The sequence below is a fragment of the Delphinus delphis genome, chromosome 3, assembly GCF_949987515.2.
Source record: "Delphinus delphis chromosome 3, mDelDel1.2, whole genome shotgun sequence".
Lineage (NCBI taxonomy): Eukaryota > Metazoa > Chordata > Mammalia > Artiodactyla > Delphinidae > Delphinus > Delphinus delphis.
This window is the reverse complement of record NC_082685.1, coordinates 75,437,102-75,462,593: the sequence shown is the minus strand read 5'-3', so window position 1 is coordinate 75,462,593 and position 25,492 is coordinate 75,437,102. Positions and strand designations below refer to the sequence as shown.

At 35.8% G+C, this 25,492-nt stretch overlaps 1 protein-coding gene across 3 annotated transcripts in view; it reads left to right on the top strand.

Annotated features, from left to right (window-relative positions):
* The window catches only part of DMXL1 (Dmx like 1), a 134,193-nt gene that overhangs the window by 33,965 nt on the left and 74,736 nt on the right, over positions 1 to 25,492 (top strand). For all 3 annotated transcript variants that reach the window (XM_060008983.2, XM_060008982.2, XM_060008984.2), the window contains exons 6-18: positions 3,293 to 3,359; positions 4,639 to 4,817; positions 8,932 to 9,121; positions 10,659 to 10,827; positions 14,001 to 14,213; positions 16,074 to 16,327; positions 16,435 to 17,119; positions 17,210 to 17,331; positions 20,031 to 20,120; positions 20,201 to 20,303; positions 20,444 to 20,563; positions 20,855 to 21,076; positions 23,224 to 24,909. In XM_060008983.2, the coding sequence (XP_059864966.1) occupies positions 3,293 to 3,359; positions 4,639 to 4,817; positions 8,932 to 9,121; positions 10,659 to 10,827; positions 14,001 to 14,213; positions 16,074 to 16,327; positions 16,435 to 17,119; positions 17,210 to 17,331; positions 20,031 to 20,120; positions 20,201 to 20,303; positions 20,444 to 20,563; positions 20,855 to 21,076; positions 23,224 to 24,909 (4,100 nt within the window). The remainder of the gene's footprint in view (positions 1 to 3,292; positions 3,360 to 4,638; positions 4,818 to 8,931; positions 9,122 to 10,658; positions 10,828 to 14,000; positions 14,214 to 16,073; positions 16,328 to 16,434; positions 17,120 to 17,209; positions 17,332 to 20,030; positions 20,121 to 20,200; positions 20,304 to 20,443; positions 20,564 to 20,854; positions 21,077 to 23,223; positions 24,910 to 25,492) is intronic.

Sequence of the window (25,492 nt, the reverse complement as noted above, 5' to 3'; positions counted from 1 at the left end):
AGAATGAATAATACCTATTACGAGTGAGTGGAGGAAAGGTATTCTTATATACTCTTAATAAGGGCATACAATTGGTATCATCTTTCTAGAGATCAATTTGGAAGTATGAATCAACAGGCTTAATTTTTCTTATGCCCTTAGATAGCAAGTCCAAGTTTCTTTCATTCATTCAACAAATATTTGTTGAGTGCTTATCATGTTCCAGACAGTGGTAAAAGCGCTTAGAATATAGCTGTGAACACATAGGGGGAGATAGACAATACACCAGTAAATCAGTATGACAGGATGTTAGGAATGGCATTCTTCCTGAGTCAGTTTTACATATTTTTAAAATTCTTATTTTATTTTTTAAAATTTTGGCTGTGTTGGGTCTTCGTTGCTGCGTGCGGGCTTTCGCTAATTACGGCGAGCGGGGGCTAGTCTTCGTTGCAGTGCACTGGCTTCTCATTGCGGTGGCTTCTCTTGTTGCGGAGCACGGGCTCTAGGCGTGCAGGCTTCAGTAGTTGTGGCTCGCAGGCTCTAGAGCACAGGCTCAGCAGTTGTGGTGCACGGGCTTAGTTGCATGTGGGATCCTCCCAGACCAGGGCTCGAACCCGTGTCCCCTGCACTGGCAGGTGGATTCTTAACTACTGGGCCACCCGGGAAGTCCCCTGAGTCAGTTTCATATGAAGCAGTAAAGGGTACAAATCAGATACCAAAGTCAGAGTAAGGCAGACCTCCTATATGTATAGAATATACAAAGGAGATTTCAAAGGAGCTGGTTCTGTGTTATTTTGCACCCCCTCAGCCAGATCATGGGTGTTAAAAAGGGTTTACATGTAGAGAGGAAATAAGATTTTGCAAAGATAGTTCTTTAGAAAGAGCTAATGGGGGAGAGAAGAACAAAGAAGTGCTATAGTGCCTTCACTGCAGATCTAGTAAGGGGATTCCTTGGGTTGAACTGAGAATTTGAAATGTATTTCTTGCATTTGGGAGAGGGGAAGGATATTAAGTTAAATCATAATCAGAGTTATACAGTGGGAACTTGGACTAGACATACTAATTGTTTATTTGAGGTGGTTTGTTATTTAAGTAAGCAATAAAGCCTTGGACTAGAAACTATGCCAGTTTTATTTTAGAATCAACTGAAGATTACACTAACTGGAATACATTTCAAAGTTGGGTTTGATCATACATTTGTGGTGCATTTAGAACACTGCTAATACCTGTTAGATGAGGACCAGTAGGTACGATAGAGAATAATTAAGTAGGGTAGGGGGAAGAAGAGTAGAGGTGACATTTGAGTATACACCTGAAGGAAGTGAGTGAGTAAGCTATGTGTGTGTATCTTCTGGTGAAGAACGTTGTAGGAGGAGGGAACTAGTGCAAGGCTCTGAGGTAAAAGTGTATGTTACCTTGTGGCTGGAGTAAAGTGAACAAAGTGAGGAGTAATAGGGGAGTCAGGAGTCAGCTTATAGGTTATTGTGAAGCTTTTGCCTTTTATTTTGAGTGAGTTGGGAAGGCCTTGGGGGTTTTAAGCAGAGGGTGTGTTGAGATCTAGTGGATTGGCCAAAAAGTTCGTTCGGCTAGTGAATACGTTCAATAAAGTTCTTCGTGAAAATGAAAAATGTCTCTTATTTTTACTTAAAACCAAACGAACTTTCTGGCCAACCCAGTAATTCTCTTTTAAAAGAACTGCTTTAGCTACTGTTTTAAGAAAAGACTGTAGGGGCAACAAGGTCACAATCATGGAGACCAGACTTTTAATTATTTGTTTTAAAGATGTCCTTAGGATTAACCAGATGCATAAAAATGTGTGTGCAAAAATGTTCATTGTACTACTTAATGTTCATGACATATTTTAAAATAAATATTACAAAGCAGATTGTAAATATGGCATCAGTTTCCATCTCCTTCCCCACACCCTTCCACAGAAAGTAGATGGAGAGGGAATATGGAAGAGGTCTGGAAGTCAGTGTATTAAAATGTTAACAGTGATTTTGCATGAGAATGAGTGTTGTGGTATCGGTGAAGCTATGGATGATTTTATTTTCTTCCTTTCACCCATTTGTATCAATATTTTCTCTTATGTATTTGTAACATTTAAAATCAGGGAAGGGACTTCCCTGGTGGTCCAGTGGTTAAGACTCTGCGCTCCCAATGCAGGGCAGCTGGGTTCGATCCCTGGTCGGGGAACTAGATCCCACATGCCGCTATTAGGAGCCCGCATGCCGCAACTAAAAGATTCCGAGTGCCACAACTAAAGATCCTGCATGCAGCAACGAAGATCCTGCGTGCCGCAGTAAGACCCGGCACAGCCAAACAAACAAATAAGCAAACAAATATTTTTTAGAAATCAGGGGGAAAAAGTTATTTTTATTTGGAATGAAATGTGACAAAATATCTCTTTGGCCTGCTTTACAAATAAATTTAGGATGAATCTATCTAAGCATGAACTTGGGTAAAGAAAAGGAAAGCAATCACAGTGAGAAGTGTCTTGAGATTAGTATATACAGGTAGCCAGAAGGGAAGGTGATGAAGGGAAATGAGCCAAAGCTCCTTGGAGAAGAAAAGACAACTATGTACCAAGTATGTTGGTGAACTTGGAAGGCCGAATCCATGATAGTTGCAAGTCTCCCATTAACCCATACATAATCTTTAATTATGCAAATGCTGCCTTAAGGCAGAATTCATTTTAAAATACTGATTTACTGTCCTTGTAAATGTATGCTGGAATATAAGTATCTATGGCTCCGGAAATTAGGTTTCCAGATTAAAAAATGAAACCTTTCTTTCTCACATCCTAAGGGAATGAGAAAGCTTTTGTCTTAAGCTTTGAAGACTGACAAGTCAGGGCTTCCCTGGTGGCGCAGTGGTTGAGAGTCTGCCTTCCGATGCAGGGGACACGGGTTCGTGCCCCAGTCTGGGAAGATCCCACAAGCCGCGGAGCGGCTAGGCCTGTGAGCTATGGCTGCTGAGCCTGCTCGTCCGGAGCCTGTGCTCCGCAACGGGAGAGGCCACAACAGTGAGAGGCCCGCGTACCGCAAAAAAAAAAAAAAAAAGACTGACAAGTCATTCCTTACATGATTCTTATGCATGGATATTTTTACATAAAAAATAATTTTTATATTTAATATTAAGTTTTCTATTTTTTAATTTATTTTATATTTATGAGATATAAGCGAGTGTGAAACTTGTTTTATCACAAAATTTTCTATTTGAAGCAAATTGCTGAATATAGTTTAGAGAAGTAATGTTGCATTCTCTTATTTAATTTTCCTTGAAAATTATTTCTTGTCTGTTTAATTTACAGAACTGCTTCCCAAGTTCATTTAATGAAGTTTTCACCAGATGGAGAATTTTTTGCCACTGCTGGGAAGGTAATTTGTAAAAATACTATTGTCAAGTTGTGTTTATGGTATAGTTTGAAATGTCAAAAAAAATTAGCTGGCTTCATTAAGTTGAAAACATTTTCTGTTAAAAATGTTAAGTAGCAAAAATTGGCTAAATATAGTGTTAAAGGCAGTATGGTATAATTGAAACAACGTAGATCAAAGGTAGATCTGGGTATAAATTTGCCATTTACCAACTGTTTGATCTTGGGCAAGTAGTTACTCTCTTTGAGCCTTGGTTTTCTCATGTATAAACTGAGGATGATAGTACCCACCTCATAGGTCGTTGATCATCAGATTAGTTTAGACAGTGTATGTAAAGTGACTGGCACAGAGTCATGGATGAAGTATACTGTCAATAATCAACTATAACTACTGTTTATGTTATCTTTTAGCTGACAGCTATATTAGGCTGTATTTACAGTAAAAGAATTTACAGACTTTCTAGAAGGACATTTGTAACTTTTTTTTGTTATTACCTGTTTATTTTAGAATAATGTATTCCCTTGAAATTATTTTATTTTTAATCATTGGTTCACAGAGCACTTTACATACAACTAATAGTCTGAAGTTATTGTTCCCATGGCTCAAAACCTGCAGACTAAGAATATGAGATATACCTTAAACCCTCAGTGAGGTTTTTTTAGGATAAAAGTAGAGCTGTTTAATCTAATTGACTTTACAGTCAGCTTTGGGAATGCAATTAATAGCTTAAGAACAGAACCTGGTACGTGCTAGTCTCTCTTGTTCTTGCTTTCCTTCTCAAATTAGGAGATGCAATTTTGATTGTGCTTAGAATATTTTACATAGTAGTAGTTGCTAACTAGTTATCATCAACATTTTCTTTGAACATTCACATGGTAATTTATAAAAACTGTGTTTTCAAAAATCACCAGTCTTTTGAAGTCTGCTAATGGTAATGCTTTCTTATTTGGTATTTGGCTAAGTGGGCACGTGAAGCCCTAACTTCATCTTTAGGTCTTTCCTAAATGACTTTATTTTCCATACCAAATGGTAACTAGCATTTTCCTTGAACCAACCCTTGCAAAATACACACATCCACACACATTAATTCTTAAAGAACAGTTAAGGAATGCTAGTAGAAAAGTATCAGAATCAGAGATTTTCTTCCTAATTTCTCCATGCCCAACTCCTCTTCACATCCCTAAGTTCCTTTCATTGGGGAGAAAAATCTTACTTTTGGTATTTGACTTAACCTTTAATTTAATTCTGATCTGGATGTTTTTTGTTTTTTTTTTCCCCTTAGGATGACTGTCTTTTAAAGGTATGGTATAATGTAGAAAACTGGCGGACATCTGTTACCTCTCCAGATAAAAGTTCAGAAAAACAATCCCAAGGAGAAATTGACTTTTCTTTTGTATATCTGGCCCATCCTCGAGCTGTAAATGGATTTTCCTGGCGTAAAACAAGCAAATATATGCCTAGGTCAGTGGATTAGTCATTTTTCCCATGTATTAAGAGAACATCATCTTTGTGACTTTGACTGCTTTTCTCACTTTGAGAATCATTCCTTTAGGATTTTTGCCTATGAAGATTCAAGTAATACTAGATCGTTCTTGGACTGCAAACCTCTGGCCACCGGTCAACTATGGTTGACGCTTAAGAGGAGAGCCATATGAAAGGATAATTTACCTCTAGATCAGATATCTTTAAGTGACAGAGTTGTGCATCGTTTTCTTCTCTATGTTATGTATCCAATTCTTTCATCTCTTAATCATTCTCCAAATTGCCATTTGCATCAACTTTTTCACATTTCACTCCCTTATCTTGTCCCTTCTATATCTCCTCTGGTTTCCCTTTTTTTTTTTTTAATTAAAAAAAGAAAGGCTTTATTGAGAACATATACCATAAGGCCTCAAATATTTCTTTAACTGCACCCAGCATCTTTGAGGAGAAGTGCATGGGTTAATACATTATGATGCCGTAAACTATTAGTTTAACCTACACATGCATGCACAAACACACCTGTTAGTACTTTTCTTTTTTCCTGTAGTCCTTGCAAGACTTGATAATCCTGTTGAATTTTTGCCTATATTTAGTAAGTTACAGAGCTATTGTATTACTTAAGTATAGGTAGAAATCCTTTTTGTTCCACATGGCCATTTTCAATTTGGCCACACTATGGATCAGTACAGGTTTTCCCTTATCTTTTTGTCATCTGAGATGTCTTAAGCTGATCCATGGTAGCATACCTAGATCATTTGTTGACTTTAGTTTTGCTCTTCTGAGCCAGCAGAGTATACCTAGATTTTTTAAAAATTATTTTAGACGTTTTTTAGAGCAGTTTCAGATTCACAGCAAAGCTGAAGGGAAGGTACAGAGATTTCTCACATAATCCTGTCCCCCACATATGCACAGCCTCCCCCATTATCAACATCCTCCACCAGAGTGGTACATTTGTTACAGTTGATGCTTATTTCAACACATTATTTTCACTTAAAGTTCATAGTTTACTTTGTGGTTCACTCTTGGTGTTGTACATTCGATGGGTTTGGATAAGTATATAATGGCATATATCCATCATTGTTATACCTAGACTTTTTTGAGCTATTTTGGAGTGCAGTAGTTACCATTCTTCCTACCTCAGTCCTACAGTCTAACAAAGCATAGGAGTAGGACACTGTAGGTACAGTGATGGTTCTTTTGTTAGAAGTATGTTTCACAGTTTTTGGGCCAAGGGAGAGTGGTGTGGGCAATCTGTATTGTTAGCAAAAGCACCTTTACTCCAGCTTCACTTTGAGAACTGTTGCTCTAGTACCTCTGAGATCATTGCCCACACGTATAAAAACGTGTTTAGAATAGAATGAGCTATGACAAATGTAAAGTAAAAATAGCTGTCATCACAAACTGTTAACCTTTTAGAACTATCACAAGATTACATTATTTCGGAGGCTGATTTCTTCTTCTATTCCAGGTATTTTCATATGCAGCCAGTTAGACCACCAGAATACTAAAAATGAGGCTTGTGAAATATTTTATCTTTTGAGAGAGGACAGTCACATCTACTCCTGACCTAGTTCACTTAGTGTTGGCAAAAGTGATCACGGTGGATACAGAGGCAGTACCTTAAACTGGGGCATTACGAATGCCCAATGACAGCAAAAAGGCATATTAAGGGTTTTTTTTTGCCCTGCTTATTTTATTTCTTATCAACTAAATTCTGCAACATAGGGAGCTGATACAGAGCTAGACTTTTCTGTTAGTTACGGCATCTTTTCAAGGTTTCCAGAATTTCATTTTTGGATCCATTTCACTAAAGAACCAGCTAATCTCCCTTAGTTCTTTTAGTTTTCATTTTTGTTTCACCAGCTGCCTGCAGATATATAGTGGGAAGGCTGACCCTTTCTCATGAGGATGAAAGAGATCCCATCAAAGACCATTATCCTTTCTGATATGGAATCTTAAAATTAAGATGCTTAACCAGATGGTAATACTTTATATAAAGGGCCTGCTGGCTTGAGAGAGAAGAATGGGGAAGTGTTTGTAATGAGCATGTACTTCTTTACAAGTTAAAAATTGTTGTATGTAGGACAGGTTAGGAGGTCTGGTTATATCCCCCTAAAACGTCCAAAAGTTGGTTCTACATAACTAGTTTCAAAAGCATCTTAGCCTTTTGTTGCATCAACATAGGGCAGCTAAATAAAATAAAATTAAAAAAAAAAAGATAGGACAGCTGTTGCAGACACTTACCCATCACATGGTTGCCCATATAAGGTCATTCATTTATATATATATATATATATATATATATATATATATATATATATTTTTTTTTTTTTTTTTTGGTTGGGAGGGAGAGTGCTACACCTGAATATGATATGCTTATTGGAGAGAGAATAAGATACCTTGATGAAGTGAGGAAGGGGGGAGGTATTGCCTGAGCAGTGCCTCAAATACATCTGGATATTTCTTCTATGCCATGCTTATATTACCTGCCAGCTGTTTGTAAGGCGTGGCATTATTTGTAAGGCATGGTATCCTGAAGAGAGTCACGTGAGGTCGAAGCCCTGTCCATGCTTCTGAGTTTTGCAACTTTTTAGCTTGCTTTGTTGGTCTTGCCTAAGTTCTGTACCTCTCCTGATTGCTGTCTGTTCAGGCCTTTAGTCTCCTATCTTCTGCTCTTTCTTTATAAGCCTTCCCATTCTGCCATTTACTGATTGGCACTATGAACCTTGAACTTCCATATTGCCTTTTTGTATTTTCTTCTGTTTCTGTTTATTTTTAATCTCATTGCTACTGCTTGTGTGTATTTAAATGTACTAGAGAGAAACTAAGAGAGGGAAGGAGGGGAGGAAAAGGTCAGAGGGAGATAGAGGGAAAAAGAGGGAGAAAAATGAAGGAGGAAGAGGAGGGAGAGGCATAAGGCTGGGGAAAGGAAGGAGAAACAGAGGGTTTGGAAAGGTAAGAAGAAGGAGGGGCCCTAGGAAGGGGGTAGCGGTGAGAGGTAGGAGAGGTGGAAACGGAGGGTGGGTTGGAGAACGTGAGAAGCAGAGAATTATAGGAGAAAGCAGAGGGAGAGAAGCCCAGAGTAGATGGAAAGGGGAGAAAAGTAGGGGAGTATACACAGAGGGGGAGGGGAAGGGAGGGAGGTGTTAAAACAGAGGAGGGAATCTGAAGGAGAGAGCTACCAAGACAAAGAAAGCTGTTCTCCCTTTTCTTCCCCTTTGCTATTGTTCTTAAATCAAGTAGATACGTTTGTTTTAAAAAGTGACTACTACGGAATATTTTAATTTTTTTCTTTAACTTACTGGGTTACTTGATAGAAACCTACTTACTGATTGTTCTCTTTTAATCAGATATGTTTGAATAAGTGTCTGTTAGAGGATATTGCAACTTTTTTTTTTTTTTTTAAATTTCCTGGGTTATCCAGTAGAAAGGTAGTCTTACTTAATAGGGTTTCAGCCTTTGAGCTCTTGATGCTTGTGGGGTTTATTAACATATATGTAATTGTTTTGTTATTATTTTGTGGGGTGGCAAGACAGTAAATTCACTGAAAGTCAAAAATGACTAATGAAGGAGGTGGCTAAAAAGTCATGAATTTTTCTATTGCACTTGACTGCTTTTGTCATATGTTAGGCAAGGAAAGAGTAAGTGTACTGGTTACTTTAGCTTATTAGTGACAAGTGCATGTACCTTTACAGGAAGTAAAAATGAAGCATTGTGAAATAATTCAAATAAACATCCACTGAATAAATCAGAAAATTTTAATAGAAGTCAGGTTTTTTCCTTGTTTATTAACTGAGCAAGTATGGTATGATTTCAGTTTTTGTTCTTTAGATGTAAGAAGAATCTTAGACTACTGAAACAGGAACTACTGAGTTCCAGGCAGAAAAGAATAGGTTAGCAAGCATTTGCTGTGATGAAATCAAATACCCAACTCAGTTGTAATGGCTTTGACTAAATACACTACATAAATGTATATTGACATTTTCTTCATTGATACCTTAGTTGTGTGCATTTAAATAATTATAGAAACATTGTAGAATGTGATACTGTGGGAAATTTATACTTTTGCCTCTAAAATCTTTTTATTCCTTAGGGCTTCTGTATGTAATGTACTGTTGACTTGCTGCAAAGATAACATATGTCGTCTTTGGGTAGAGACATTTTTACCAAATGATTGTTTGCTCTATGGAGGTGACTGCAGCCATTGGACTGAACCAATTAATTTAACAAATAACTTCAAGAGAAATGCTTCCAGTAAAGAACGAGTTCAGAATGCTTTAGATGTGAGTGTTTTTGTTAGATGTTATTTCCTACAAGTTTTAAAATCTTTCGTACATGGCCTTTTTTGTAACATTCATCTTAATTAATATTCAAAGTCATGAATAGTTATGAAAAAACATATATGTCTTAGGAAAACAGTTCTGAGAAGATTTTCGGGTGTTTTTGGGTTCAACAAGTTTTCTTAAGGATTTTGCCTAGCATAAAACTGCCTATAACAGTTAACCTTAGGTTAACTGATGATAACAAAAGGATGATTATACTTGATTTAGCTAAAATAACGTAAATTAAGATCTGAGAATGCAAAGATTTGACTGTAAAAATAATTTATTATTTTTCTTTCTTTAGAGCTTGGGGTGTTCGTCCTGTCATAATTACAGGAATGATTAGAGTAGTTTATCAGATTCTGTTCTACATTTGTTATCTTCCAAATCTCCAAGAACTTGAATTATTTACCTTACTAATTAAGATTGTATGGAAAGTAAAAGCCAGTTTTTGGTGTTGGGGGTAATTCAACATAGACTAGTTAACACAGATTCTTCTTATTATTTTCTTAATATTGAAAACAAGAAAGTGACCTAAAAATGATTTATCTTTGAATGTTTTGTATGAATATGGAACCACTATTTCTCAAATTTAGATAGTATTCTAGTGACACAGAATATCATTAAGTATATATTGTGTAGAGACTCAACCACTGATAGAATGGTTATGTGTAGTAATAGTTGAAAGAAGTCCTTGACTAGGAATCTGAAGACCTTTGTTTCACTTTTAGATGACCTTGTGTTCTCTATAAACTATTTTATCATATGAAAGATGAGAATAACAATATTTGCATTGTCTGCTTTATGGGTCAAATGAGATGATCTCTGTGAAAGTGCTTTGCAAACTATGAAATATCATCCTAATGTATCATGGTAGTTTTATTCAGTGCTTTGTGGTCATAGGAAGTAAACTGAGGATACGAAGAGAACAGTATACATAGGGACATCATTTTCCACACACACATTGTAAACTTTTTTAAGTTTAGGAAATTAATTCTCAGAAAATATTAAATAAAAATTTAAAGTATTGTGTGATGGTTAAAAGAAGAGTCAAGCAGTTTAAGTTCCAGGCTTATTCCAGGTTTCAATTTTGCTGTACAAAAGTACTGCAAGAGGGCTTCCCTGGTGGCGCAGTGGTTGAGAGTCCGCCTGCCGATGCAGGGGACACGGGTTCGTGCCCCGGTCCGGGAAGATCCCACATGCTGCAGAGTGGCTGGGCCCGTGAGCCATGGCCGCTGAGCCTGCGCTTCCAGAGCCTGTGCTCCGCAACAGGAGAGGCCACAACAGTGAGAGGCCCGCGTACTGCAAAATAAATAAATAAATAAATAAATAAACAAAAAAAAAATACTGCAAGATATTTGTACATATAAACTTATCTGAAATAGGATATATGTACTATCTAACAATCATTATGTAACCTATACATATATGCTTATGACAATACAGGCATTAGTTTTACTTTGTTTTGCATTGTTTGACTTTGTTTTTATTCTCACAGGTAAATCTGAAACATTTTCGTAGAGGTCGGAGGAGATCACTTGCACTTGTAGCACATACTGGATACCTGCCACATCAGCAAGATCCTCATCATGTTCACAGGAACACTCCACTGCATGCCAATGCACTTTGCCACTTTCATATTGCAGCCAGCATCAACCCAGCCACGGGTAATAAAGCACTGTTCAGAAAATGTTTTTCAAATTGAGTAGATTGATTTTTATAACCAATAAGTTATACTTTTACTTTTTTAATAAGTAAAAAATTGTAGGTGACTTTCTTAGCTAACTTTTCATTTTAGCCAGCTCACTGATTATAGAAAAAGAAGTTTTTATTTACTTGTTTGCTTCTTAAGTCTGTGATTTGGTCTGTAATTTTAGATCTTGATAAGTCATTGAGATTCTGTATTTGATATCTGAGATTTGAGCTAATACATAACAAAGAGGTTAACACCTCAGAGTAGTATTTTATAATTATTGTATAGTTGTTCAAACGAAACCAATGTGTTTCGTACTTGATCTTTGGAGCCATTTCAGAAATAGGGCAGAAGTATGTAGAAATTATAACTGGAAGAATTAAGAAACTTATCACTGTAGTCAAATAGGTACTATGAAACAGACTGAAAGATCTAGAATACCTGGGTTTATCTATGAATTTGAAGACTGAAGTGTTTATCATTTTAGTAAATATTTTCTGTGAGTTTAAAAACCAAGTGGTCACAGTTGGGGGCATTTAAAGTGGAACCTTAGAATATTACTGGGAAAAAAGTTAAAAATAATATTTGCACATGATAAATGCCATCTGTACAGGAAGTGTAAAGTAAAATCCTCCTTTTACCTCTATTCCACCCTAGTCTTCCTTCCCAGAAGATAACCACTGTTGATGAGTTTTTATGTATTTTGAGATATTCTTAAACATAAATTAAGCATAACCTATTTCCATATAACACACTGGATTGCATTCTTCAAGAAACATAGCAATAAATACAGTCCATTAGTTACTTGAATCAAAGTGAGAAGTACTTTGATAAGTTAAAAAGTGCTGAGATACCTGTGGTAGGAATAAAGAGTATTTGCTGATTTTTAAAATTTTATATGGTTAACTACAGTCCCAGCTCTAAAAGAATCCAAAATCCATGAGCCATGAAAATGTAAATGGGAGAATATTGAATTATTTTTATTAAAAAATTGTTTTATTACCTTATCAAAAAATGTACATTGTCAGCACTTATAGTATCCAGAGGCAACTCTAGGTCAGTGGAATAATTTTGAAAGTCTTTGCTGAGTAAAGGACAATATTTTGAGAATAAAGAAAGCTTGAATTCTGACTTTAATGGAAAAGGCTGAGGTATTATGAAAAAAATAAACCCTAAGTTCCTGTGTAACATCTCCCTGACTACCTTCCAATAAGGAAAACTCTAAAACCTTTCTTTAGATTGTGGGTCCCTAAGAAAAATTCATATATGTAGGGCAAATCAAAGCAAAATAATAATATTAGGAGCTATATTAGATCTTGTGAAAACTCCTTTCCCTAAATTAGGTCTGTTAGAATGACTTTCCTGCAAGGCCCAACTCAGATATGGCTTCACTTATTTGTCCATCAATGGAAAATGATACAGGAGAGGAGTTCATAATAGTGTGTTCTCTTAGTTCTAGTTCTTACACGCTTTCCATGAAGATTTCTCATAAAAAATGACTTTATCAGATTCTTTGGGTGAGGTCAGGAGGCAAAGGAAATGTGAGTCTTTTCAGCCAGAATGCTTCTGCTAAAAGTCAGCATAAGCCCCTAATTGTGTGTACTTTACAGCTAGGCCTGTGATCTACTTTAGGCATTGCTTATCTCTTCTGAGTTGATTGTAAGTTGAAAATCAGAAAATGCTACCCATTAAGTTTTCTTGGGGACACTCTTTCAAACCCTAACACTATTGTGTATCTACCTAGGAACAGTGGGATTGGCAGTTCAGCCCCTCAAGGGTTTTATTGGGTGTTTAGTCTGTGCCAGTATAGGAACTGGAGATAGTGGTAGGAACTGGAGGTACAGTAGTGATCAAAACAGTGTGGTCCTTGCTCTTAGGAAGCATATAACTAGGTAGGAGATAGGTAAATATTAATCAAATAATTATACTAATGAATATATAATAATAAACAGAGCGCTTGGATTAGATAATATCCATCAACTCTTAGAACCCAACGCCAATTAGAAGGGACAGAAAAAAGATTCTTTTTTTTAACATCTTTATTGGAGTATAATTGCTTTTCAATGGTATGTTAGTTTCTGCTTTATAACAAAGTGAATCAGCTATACATATACATATGTCCCTGTATCTCCTCTCTCTTGCGTCTCCCTCCCTCCCACCAGGGAAAAGATTCTTCTATCCTTTCTTTTACCATTCATGCCCTATAATACTGTTCCTATGGGTGTCCATCAATAGACGGTATTTGAACAAATACTTAAAATTGTTTATATTTCCTTTTAAAAAAAATCAGTAGATTTGCTCTGGAGAAAATTATTTACCTTCGCTGAATCCATTCCAGCCTATAATGTTCAGCAGACACCAGCATGATCTAGATTTGGATTTTATTTAATAATGATAGACAAATTTTTCTTTACCTCTATTAAGTTAGGATTGTCATTTTTCACAATTTACTCTGAATTTGTACTTCAGTATACTTAGCAATGATTTCAAAAGTAATACCAAGGAACAATTTTTTGTAGCTGAGTTGGCTTGTCTTGAATGCTTTTCTTGAATATAAGGGAACCTCAGTTTCATACTTTCTAACTTCAATCTTGATGCTAATAAATAAGCAGTATCTATCTTAGAATTAGATAGGTAGGTCATGAAAAAAGTTAATATGAGGATCTGTTAAGTAAAAGAAAGTTGTTGCTGTTGAGATAAACATATCACTGCTTCCTTTGACAACTTAATGATGGCATTTTTAATGGTAGATCAGGTTAAAATATATTTCTAACCAAAGTTTCTATACAAATTAAGAAGACTACCCTATTAACATGTCTGCAAATTATAGACATATTTCTTAATGAGAATATTTTTTAAAATTATAGAAAAAAATGTATATGTATGTATATATAAATAAGTTATGGTATATAATGTAGAATTTTATTTCCTTTACAGTAAGTGTTTTAAATTTACCATGTAAGTCTGTTTTCATGAATAATAATTGTGTGAACCATTATACTGTGAGTCTTATTTATAGGTTAAATAAAATGTATGGCAGAGGTTTAAAGATAAATGTAACAGTAAATAATAAAAATAAGAGACATGGATGTTTTATATGCTAGCATAATAGAAATTTTAATATTTTTTTGTTGTTGTTCTTTATAGACATTCCACTTCTTCCTTCTATTACGTCTCTGAGTCTAAGTGAAAATGAAGAGAAGAGTGGACCTTTTGTGGTACACTGGCTAAACAATAAAGAACTGCATTTTTCTTTGTCCATGGAAGTCTTTTTACAACAACTTAGAAAAAGTTTTGAGCAACCATCTTCTGAGATGAGTGTAGAAGACTCTAATCAGGCAGATGTAAAATCTGATGAAGGTAAAGCTTTAAGGATAAAAATTATAAAGTTTTATTTAAAATAGCAAAGATTTTTATATTATGGTAACACCAGCTACTGTTAGAAATAACCTTCAAATTGCAGTGGCTTAATACAAATTTGGACTAGCTTATTTAATAATCCAATGTAGATGTTCCTGTTCCAGGTGGCTTCTTTCCTGATGATGATGTAGGGACTTAGACTTCTCCATACTTATGCTTCTGTCAGCCACTAGGGTCTTGCTACTTAGAGGACTATCTGCAGACTAGCAGCATTGTCATTATTAGGAATGTACAATCTCAGGCTCCACCTGGAGCTACAAGAATCTGTAATTTAATGAAATTCCCAGATGAGTTATATGTATATTAAAGTTTGAGAAGCAGTACACTAGGGCCTTAAGGTTTGCATTCAGCCTCAGTCAAGTAGAGAGAGAAATCAAAAATGTTTTTGTTATTTGTTTTAATTGCAAGATTGCAGGTTCCCCTTTAAAAAAAATTTAAATTAAACAATACAGGCGTGTATAAAGTTTCCATATTGTTAAGTTTGATAAGTGTCCTTCCAGATTTATTCTTTTCTATGCTCACACAAATATATGCATAAAGGTAGTTTTTTAAGAGTTGTACTATGGGAGTTCATTTTTCAATGAAAATAGTGTGCTGCAGCTTGCTTTTTAAATTCAGTAACAGGCACTTTTCTTTCTTATTTTTAACAGCTCCTGAGTCAAGAGACTCAAGAGAAAACTTAAGCATTTTTTCTGATGATAGCCATTTAAATTGATTTAAATTGTTTTTCACTATATACTGATAATGGTAGAGTAACACATCTCTTCATCTTTGTGTGAATTTTTCTGTAAGGTAGATTCCTAGATGGGGAATTAGCATAGTGTATAAGCATTTTTAAATTTCAATAAATTCTGTCAGATTACCCTCTAGTAATGTTTTACCAGTATATGTTCCCTCTAAGTATATGCAGATATCCTTTTTTCACATCCTTGCCAACACTGGATCTTTTTATTTTTTGGCTGTTGATATGGACAAAATGGTGTCTTGTTTTACTTTGAATTTTCTTGAGTTAAATTGAGCAGAATTATGTTAACCCTTCTGTGGTTTGCCTCTTCGTGCCTTTTGCCTAATTTTCTGTTGAGTTATTTTTCTTTTTCTTAATGATTTTATGTCTTGACTAATTTTTAAAATCTGGTAAACAAGCTAACATTTTTTGATAGTCTCTTAAGAAAGGCTTTGTATTCCTAACCAGGAATAGGGGCTTGGATGTAGAGGTCAGAATATACATATTTATTTGTATTAATAAGTTGGCATGTGTTGAAGGAAATCTGGAAATTAGGCACTATAAAATGTATTTCTTTAAAATAGTTTCTTTAAGGTGTCATATCAGTTATAAATGCTTACACCTAGAGGATGGCTAGTGTGGTTGACTTAGGTTTTATGAATCTGACATTATAAAGAAAGTACAAATTACATTCCAATACTATATTTTAAAAATTCAGCCTAATTTCAACTCCCTCATGTTAACATGAGCAAAACTAGGGTCCAGAGAAGTACTGTGTCTTACTTCTAAGTAGTTACTTGTGGTACATCTGGGTTTGGAAACCAGTTTACCTACTTTCCAGTCTAGTATTAGTCCTTCTACTAATAATCCACTGAATCAGCCTTATAGGCCTTCTGAGTACTGAGTTAACTCCGTGGCCTTATATTCCTGGAGCAAAGTTATTTTTTAAAGGGAACCCCATTTCTTGTTTATATGAAAACTTGTTTTTCATTTTGAATGCATTTGTAAAGATATTTCTTAATTTTTAGTAGTAGCTTGATTGTATTTACTTGGTTCATGAACCCTTTTGCTTATAGAGATCGATGACGGTATTGATGATCTGAAAATAAATCTTGAAAAGAAGGAATTGGGCAGTGATAAATTGGTACCAAATTCAAGTTCTGTACCATTACCATCAGCTGCCATTGATCATCAGATTGAAGTACTTCTGTCTGAATGGAGTAAAAATGCAGACATGCTATTCAGTATTCATCCCATGGATGGTTCTTTGCTGGTTTGGCATGTGGATTGGCTGGATGAATACCAGCCTGGTATGTTTCGTCAAGTACAGGTATTATTTTTATGATCTCTGGAGAGCTACTTGTTAAATGTGGGTACTGTTTTGTAAAACCTCTTTATATAATTTCATGAATTCTAATGCTACTTTCTTTCTTCTAGGTGTCCTTTGTTTCCAGAATTCCTGTAGCTTTCCCCACAGGTGATGCAAACTCTCTCTGTAAAAGCATAGTGATGTATGCCTGTACCAAGAATGTTGACTTGGCTATTCAGCAAGGGAAACAAAAAACTTCCAGCCTGACACGTTCCACATCAATGCTTATATCTTCTGGTCACAGTAAATCAACTAATAGTTTAAAATTAAGCATTTTTACCCCTAATGTTATGATGATTTCAAAGCATGCTGATGGCTCCCTGAATCAATGGCTTGTCAGTTTTGCCGAGGAATCTGCCTTTTCTACAGTTCTCAGTATTTCCCACAAATCCAGATATTGTGGTCATCGCTTTCATCTTAATGATTTAGCTTGTCACTCAGTATTACCATTATTGCTGACAACGTCACACCATAACGCATTAAGGACACCAGATGTTGATAACCAAAAGGAACCTTATGGTGCTGTGAATATTGAAGAATGTTCTTTGGCACAACAGAATAAAAGCACTATTGACATGGCCTTTCAGGATCCCAATGCAGTTTACAGTGAGCTTATTCTTTGGAGAGTTGATCCAGTTGGGCCATTGTCTTTTTCTGGAGGTGTTTCTGAGCTTGCCCGGATTAATTCTCTTCATGTTTCTGCATTTTCCAATGTGGCATGGCTGCCCACTCTTATACCCAGTTATTGTCTAGGTAAGAATTCTGATTTTTATTTAAGAACTTGAGATTTTCTGACATTATTGCTTAAGGGTTAAATTTCAAATGTTTTTAAAATACATCTAGGTGCATACTGCAACTCTCCTAGTGCATGCTTTGTAGCAAGTGATGGACAATATCTGAGATTATATGAAGCAGTTATTGATGCCAAGAAACTTCTATATGAGCTTTCCAATCCTGACATTTCTGTAAGTAAATGGCTTTTGAAGCTAAGAATATAAATGTTTTTAGATACTTTATACTTATTGGGCATGTTCTAGAATTGTGACATATAATTTGTAATAAAATGTATATTTTTTAGTAATTTTTTTCACATTTTACTCTTACAGTGATTCTAACCTCCTTTAAAAAGAAACCATATCTTTCATTCATTCCAAAAGTAGAGTCTAGTGTCCTACAATATGTGTTTCTGTTGTACTTTTTTTTTTTTTTTTTGTGGTACGCGAACCTCTCACTGCTGTGGCCTCCCCCGCTGCGGAGCACAGGCTCCAGACATGCAGGACCAGTGGCCATGGCTCATGGGCCCAGCCGCTCCGCGGCATGCGGGATCCTCCCAGACCGGGGCATGAACCCGCGTCCCCTGCATCGGCAGGTGGACTCCCAACCACGTGCCACCAGGGAAGCAAGCCCACTGTTGTACTTCTTTGCTCAGAGATAAATGGGGACTACTGACAGTGTATGGAATTATGTTGGTTCATCTGCAGGTTTTTTTCTAGGCAAGGGAAGCTGAAATAACAGGAGTGGAATTTTAATCTTAACCAAGAGGAAAGAGCTTTCAGCTTGGTTGCACTACAGGCAGGAGTTTTTTCAACACCATTGCAAACAAAGCTTTTGTCTTATGACAGAGGGCACTTGTTCCTGTGCCCAACTAATAGCAACCCACCATCTGCATTGTCTCAGCACCTCCAAAAGCCAGTATTTCCATTCTTTTGGTTTTTGCGTTTTTAAATATGCCCTGAGGTAACTTTCAGCCATACTGAGCTTCCTGTTTAAGAGAGTCAAACTGTCCTCTCAACCATCAATTGATGTCTTTGTTAATGCTCTGGTTACAGAATTGCATAGGTGTCAGTGGTCTGCTCCCATCTTGATTTTTCCCTGTTATTTTTATTGCATGGTTTTACAGAATACAAAGTTTTTCAAAACATATATAGTGTTAAATTAGAAACGTATATTTCTCGAGGGCCTTCTATTTTTCAGGAATTGTTTTAAGTGCTGGAAATTTAGATGTGAGCAAAACAGACAAAAGTCTAAGCTTACATTCTAGTGAAAGAATATAGAAAAAAGGTAAAAATATATTAATAAATACTTTGGAGAGAAACAATGTTGCAGAAGTAGTATGGAGTGCCAAGTAAAGTGCTGGTCGGGGAAAACCTCACAGAAGTGGTGCCATTTGAGTAAAGACCTGAAGGGAGATAAAAGAGCTACCTATATCGATATGTAGAGGGAAGAGTATTTCAGGAAGAGCCAGTGTAAAGATCCTGAGGCCAGAGCATGTTTGGTATGTAAGGAACATCAAGGAGGCCATTGTGGCTGGTGCAGAATAAGTGAGGTGGAGAGTAGTCAAAAATAAAATCAGAACGTGAGCCTGGCCAGATTGTATTGAGAGTAACTTTGACTTTTACTCTGAATGACATAATAACTAGTGAAGATAATGACAGTGATATGGTCTGACTTAGGCTTTAAAAGGATCACTCTGGTTGTTATGTAGATTAGACATGGGAAGCAGAAGTGTTATCAGAGAGAACAATTCAGGAAGCTATTACAGTAGTCTAGGAAAGAATCAAAGGGGTTTAGAGTGGTAGGAAATGGTGGTGATAAAGATGCTAAGAATTGGTCAAATCTGGATGTGTTTTGAACATTGAATAGTAAGGATTGGACTGGATATGGGGTTTGTGTGACAAAAAGAAGATGACTCCCAAAGTTTGCCTTGAGATGAGAAGTATAAATAGCAGTTTTGGGGTTTTTTTTTTTTGGCCACGCTGCCTGCCATGTGAGATCTTAGTTCCCTGACCAGGGATTGAAGCTGTGTTCCCTGCATTGGAAGTGTGGAGTCTTAACCAGTGGACTGCCAGGGAAGTCCCTAAACAGCAGATTTTGAGGAGCAGGGCGATTCAAGAGCCGGGCTTTAGACATGTTAATTTTGAAATGCCTGTTTGATATCCAAGAGATCTAGTAAGCTAGTCTCTGGAGTTTTGAGGGAGGCCTGGTCTGAAGATAGAAAATAAGTAGTTGTCAGAATATAAAGTTGTGGAGCTGAGTGAGATCACTGAGGGAGAGACTATAGCTGGAAAGTAGAAATGATAGGAGGATTGAACCCTGGGGCATTCCATTGCTAAAAGTGAGGTGAGCGTGGTGTATAATGGAAGCCAAAATGAAGAAAATTATTTCCAGGAGGAAGGAGTAATCAACAGAATCAAATGCTGCTGATGGATCCAGTATGATGAACATTGAATTTAACAACGTGTGCTTGACTAGAGCAGTCAGGAGATAAGTGGCTCAAGAAATCAGCATATGTAAATAGTATGTTAACTTGTTTCTTTAGCTTTCTTTGTCAAAATTAATGCTTAAAAAACCTTGATTCTTAGAACATTTCCATGAGATTGAAGTCAGTCTTTCACACTTATAAATATAAAATACTTTTTTTCCCCTTAACAATTACCAAGCATTGCTTTTGGTTTTCTCTGCACCAGCTGAGCTGTAACTTTCTTCATTCCTGTGTAATTGCTTTGTAAAATAGTAAAATGTTTATAATGAAAAGGACTTGTGAATTTATTTAGTCTCACCTGAACTTATTTATTATTTGTCTGTTATGCCTGAAATTTTATGTCATTTGTTACTATTTTTTTTAATTGTTTAATAAAAGAGATATCCATTTTTTCAAAAACAGAAATATGTTGGTGAAGTGTTTAACATCGTAAGTCAACAGTCAACAGCCAGGCCAGGATGCATTATTGCATTAGATCCCATTACCAAACTTGTAAGTATTATTTTTCTGGCCACTTAGCATTAGGTAAATAATATGTATGTCAACTTACATTGGTATTTATTTACATTCAGCAAGGCAGAAAAACCCAACTGCTTCATGTTTTTCAAGAAGACTTCATTTTGAATAACCTTGAGAAGAAAAGACTAGGAAAAGACAGAGTATTATCTGATGCAGGTAAAGAAGAATTTTTCATGAAATAAGAAATAAAATGTAGAGTATGTTAGGCAAAGATAAATTGATATAATATTTATATAATATATAAAGTTATCTCAGCTTTCCATGTTAGTAGTGAAATACACCATTTATACCAACAGGCAGCTCACCTAATGAATTTTCGGAAAAATTCTACCTAATTGTGATAGAGTGCACCCAAGACAACCGTTCATTGTTACACATGTGGAATTTGCATTTGAAGTCCATTCCTGTCTCATTGGGTGAGTTTTTTTTTTTTTTTTAAACTTTAAGTAGGCTTAGGTTAACAAATTATATATGGTTAGATAGTTCAGTGGATATTTTTTAAAGCTGTTTTTATTGAGAGAGGATAATTATAGTTTATTCTGTTAATTAAGAAAAAAACAATTTTCTGATTTTCTTGCCGTAAAGAATCATATTAATATGTTAACTTTTTTGTCTTTTATAAGGTGGTTTTAGATTATAAAATGCAGCAATTGTAATGTTTATAGGGTTTCTCTCCCAGTTTTTGGTTCTTTTTTTATGTTTTATAGATGAAAAAGTAGATACAAAAATATCTGAAGCAGTTTGGCAGCCAGAAGAACATTATTCTTCTTCTCCAGAGAAGATCTTATCCCCTTTTTCACAGAAGTATCAGGCTTGCAGAGCAAATCTCCAGAGTACCAGCAAGTTGACTCTGTCTTCAGAAATGGTTTATAGCCAAGAGTTGCATTTGCCAGAAGGAGTTGAGATAATAAGTGTTAAGCCATCAGCAGGTTTGTAAATTTTGTAAAAGGAGACTAATCAAACTTCATAATGCATGAGTATTTACTGTGTATTTAAAAATAGGTGCAACTCCCAGTTTTAAAATCTACACAGAAACAGAAATAGAAAGAATATCTTTAAGTATCCTAAATTAAAATTTTAAATTTCTCATTACGTTTTCAGATGACTCTGGCATTTGTCAGCCAGTTGTGGTCTTAAATATTGATTTCCAAAACAAATTTTTATTATCCTTTTGTGAAGACAAAGCGAAAGTTTCCAGGGCAGAGATAATAATGGGGTGGCACCTTATTTGCCAGCTTTGATAATGCTGGTATTGGCTGCCTGGAGCTCTGTGCTGTGAAGGATTCTAAGTGTGTAGTTCCTGATATATATATTTGTCATCCTATCCTTAGGGCAGTGGTTCTCAAAATGTGGTCCCCAGACCAAAAGCATCAGCATTGTTTGGGAAGTTGTTAGAAATAATAATTCTTGGGTCACACCCTAGACTTACTAAATCACCAGCTGTGAGGTGGGACCCAGCAGTCTTGTTTTGACAAGCCTTCCAGGTGATTCCAGTGTACAAAAAAGATCAAAGTATCAAGGGTATCATGAAAACCAAGACAAAAATCCATCTTTTTATCACCTAGTTCTTTCATTTTCATAGTCACAGTGTGGGTTTTTGGTCTTCTTTACTTGTCTATCACTTTCGACTAATTACTTTGAATGCTTTTCAGTTTGCCACATTATCAGGTACTTAATCTTTTCTAATTGGTGAAGTTAGCAGGAGTATTAACAGTGTCCTGATAACTTTTACATTCTGGGTCTTTTTTGTGTATTTTAATAAAAGAGGCATCAATGCAAGGCAAGTTAAAGTTTGAAATAGAATGACTTTTGTATTGGCACAGTTTTAAGAGCTGTTATCCTTAGCCAGAGCAGTATAATCTTCACTACTGAATTCTATTAAAAAAACTATATGGCAGATCTAAGAGAAACTGAAGATGTTTCTAAAAATAATCCTTGGCGCAAGTTGAGTTTGAAAGAAAAGAGAAGTCCTAGGGCAAAGGAAAAAATTTGTTTTGTTTGGCAAAAACAGTAGCATGTGATAACAGCTTTTTTTCCTAGTCTTGAGAATTTTTTTTTTTAACCAAGACTTTTGGGAAGGGTAAGCTCTTTATTCTCTGTTCAGTTCAGAGAAACTAATAGACAGTGTTAATTGTGTCCTTATGCAGTACTGCTAAGTCCTTGAGGACTTAAAGAAAAACTTATGTTGAAATATGCTTTTAAAATATAATAAATGTTCTGTATAACATTTCTGTATTACGATTAGCAGTTTATGTTTAATAGTCTAGGATAGGGATTGGCAAACTATGGGTCACCTACCTTTTTGTAAGTAAGTTTGATTGGAACGTAGCCACACCTATTTGTTTACTTTTGTGTATGGCTGCTTTGTTCTACACTGGTGGAGTTGAGTAGCTGCAACCGGGACTCTGTGGCTAGCAAAGCCTAGTTGTTACTCTTTGGCCCTTTAAGAAAAAGTTTGTCAACCCCGATTTAGGAAATTAAGAGTATGTAATTACATTAAGCCCAAGCAAACATATGTCCCACTTAGGAATCTTCTCAGCGTCATTTATATGAAATACACTTCAATCATGGAGGACTCTTTTAGTACTTAGGTAAGCATGAGCCGTTCACAAAATTGTATTAAAAAATATTATAGAGAAGTAGCCAGTGAATATTGACAAATTTTAAAAAATGTATTGATATCTTTAAAGTGAGATTTATAATAATATATAATGCTAACAAAGAGTTGTGAAAAGAATGCTGGATTGAAAACCAGGACTAGAATTTAGGTTTTCTAATTCTGCCTTAGTCTAGCTATTTGATTTAGGCATAAGATACTTATACATTTAGTCAAGAGTCCTTACTTATAAATTATTACGGAGTTCTCTTTCAGCTCTAGGTTTTGGTAATAATGTCCTTTTTATGTACCTTTTTGACGTCATTAAAAGCGTCTTACTGATCTTGCTGATCCTTAAGCTAAATATTGATTGTCATGTTGTTAACACTAGTTCATGCAAAAGACTAAAACCTTTAGTACAAGAAAACAGATTTATTTAACCAAATTTCACATTTTGTTACTGGATTATTTTTGTTTTAGGACATCTGAGTTCTTCTTCCATATATCCCATATGCAGTGCTCCTTATTTATTGGCAACTTCATGCTCAGATGAGAAAGTAAGATTCTGGAGATGTAGAGTAACAGCTGAAGAATCTGCCACTTCAAAGAATGGAGAAATGGATCTTATATACATTTGGGAAGAATGGCCGTTACTTATTGAAGATGGACTGCAGAGCAATAGTAGTATAACTGTACCTGGTAGGCCTATAGAAGTCAGCTGTGCACACACAAATCGTTTAGCAGTAGCATATAAGCAGCCTACGTCTAATAGTAGATGTTCTCAGGACTTTGTGATGCATGTAAGTATTTTTGAATGTGAGTCTACAGGAGGTTCATGCTGGGTCCTTGAACAGACATTTCATTTAGATGAGTTAAATACAGTGTTGGATTCTGGCATTAGTATTGATAGCAATTTAGTGGCCTATAATAAACAAGAGGTATATTTATCCAGTAAAGAGAGTGTCACATCAAACACAAAGCATTTAGTTCACTTAGATTGGATGTCTAGAGAAGATGGTTCTCATATTCTTACTGTAGGAATTGGATCAAAACTTTTTATGTATGGACCCCTGGCTGGCAAGGTACAAGAACAGACGGGTAAGGAAAGCCTGGCATTTCCTCTCTGGGAAGGTACTAAAGTTGTGCCTCTTTCTAAATTTGTACTGTTACGAAGTGTGGACTTGGTTTCTTCTGTAGAAGGCTCTCCACCTTTTCCTGTTTCTTTATCATGGGTCCGGGATGGCATCCTGGTGGTAGGAATGGATTGTGAAATGCATGTATATTCCCAATGGCAGCCATCTTCTAAACAAGAACCGGTTACAACAGATTCATGCAATGGGAGCACTCCATCTATAATAAGTTTAATAAAACAGAGTAACTCATCAAGTTCTGGATTACATCCTCCAAAGAAAACCCTGACTCGATCCATGACCAGTCTTGCACAGAAAATTTGTGGAAAGAAAACTGCGCTTGATCCTTCTGTGGGTATGGAAGATTCAGGTCTTTTTGAAGCAGCTCATGTTCTTTCCCCAACTTTACCTCAGTACCATCCTTTGCAGCTTTTGGAACTCATGGATCTTGGCAAAGTTCGGAGAGCAAAGGCCATCTTGTCACATCTTGTCAAGTGCATTGCTGGGGAAGTTGTGGCTCTGAATGAAGCTGAATCTAATCATGAACGCCGCTTTAGGTCTCTCACCATCAGTGCTAGTGGAAGCACTACTCGAGACCCCCAGGCATTCAATAAGAGTGAAAATACAGATTATACAGAAATCGATTCTGTCCCTCCACTTCCTTTATATGCCTTACTTGCAGCAGATGATGATAGCTATTACTCATCCTTGGAGAAATCTAGTAATCAGAGTACCTTAAATAACTCAAACCAGTTGTCAAAAGAAAGTTATGATGAGCTTTTTCAGATGTCAGCTTTAATGACTGATAGTCATGTGTTAAAGACAGAAGAAGAAAATACAAAGCCCAGGGTTATTGACCTTTCACAATACAGTCCAACTTACTTTGGTCCTGAGCACGCTCAGGTTCTTTCTGGCCACTTACTTCATTCTAGTTTACCAGGACTCAGCCGGATGGAGCAGATGTCTTTGATGGCTTTAGCAGATACAATTGCAACTACCAGCACTGATATTGGAGAAAGCAGAGACAGAAGCCAAGGTAAAATTAAATTGGGTATAGGATTAGAGGAAAAATTGATGGTAATATTTTTACTTATTTTTTTCACAGAAAATAATCTTAAATAATTTCTGTAAAAATGACAGCCATGAAGGTTTTTAAAATCATCATTGTTGCCTTCACAGTATTTTTAACTTGAATATATATTATTTATCCCATAAATCATACTACTCTGAGAAAGTACACAAAGATTCATTATGCCAAGTCATTTTTACCTGTCTACTTAATAATGTTAAGAATCCAACTAATTGCTTTTGAGTTTAGCAAAAGTTAACATTCTTAATAAATAATTACTTTAGAAACCCCAAAATAAAAGGTGCTTTCTCCTTTATTTGTTTTTCACATTGTAATAATTCACTGTTAATTTGGGTTTTTTAATATTGAGGTTTTAAAAAAATTAACATTAAGGTATACTCCTTCCTAGAATAGCAGCAAGCAAGCCTAATAAAATTAGGTCTTTTCCTCACCCAAAGAGCATTTTTTGTTTTTAACCTCCTGAGTTATGAATAAATTTGTAGAATTCCCATCAGATTTCAAATAAGATCTGATTAACAGTCTAGCCTTG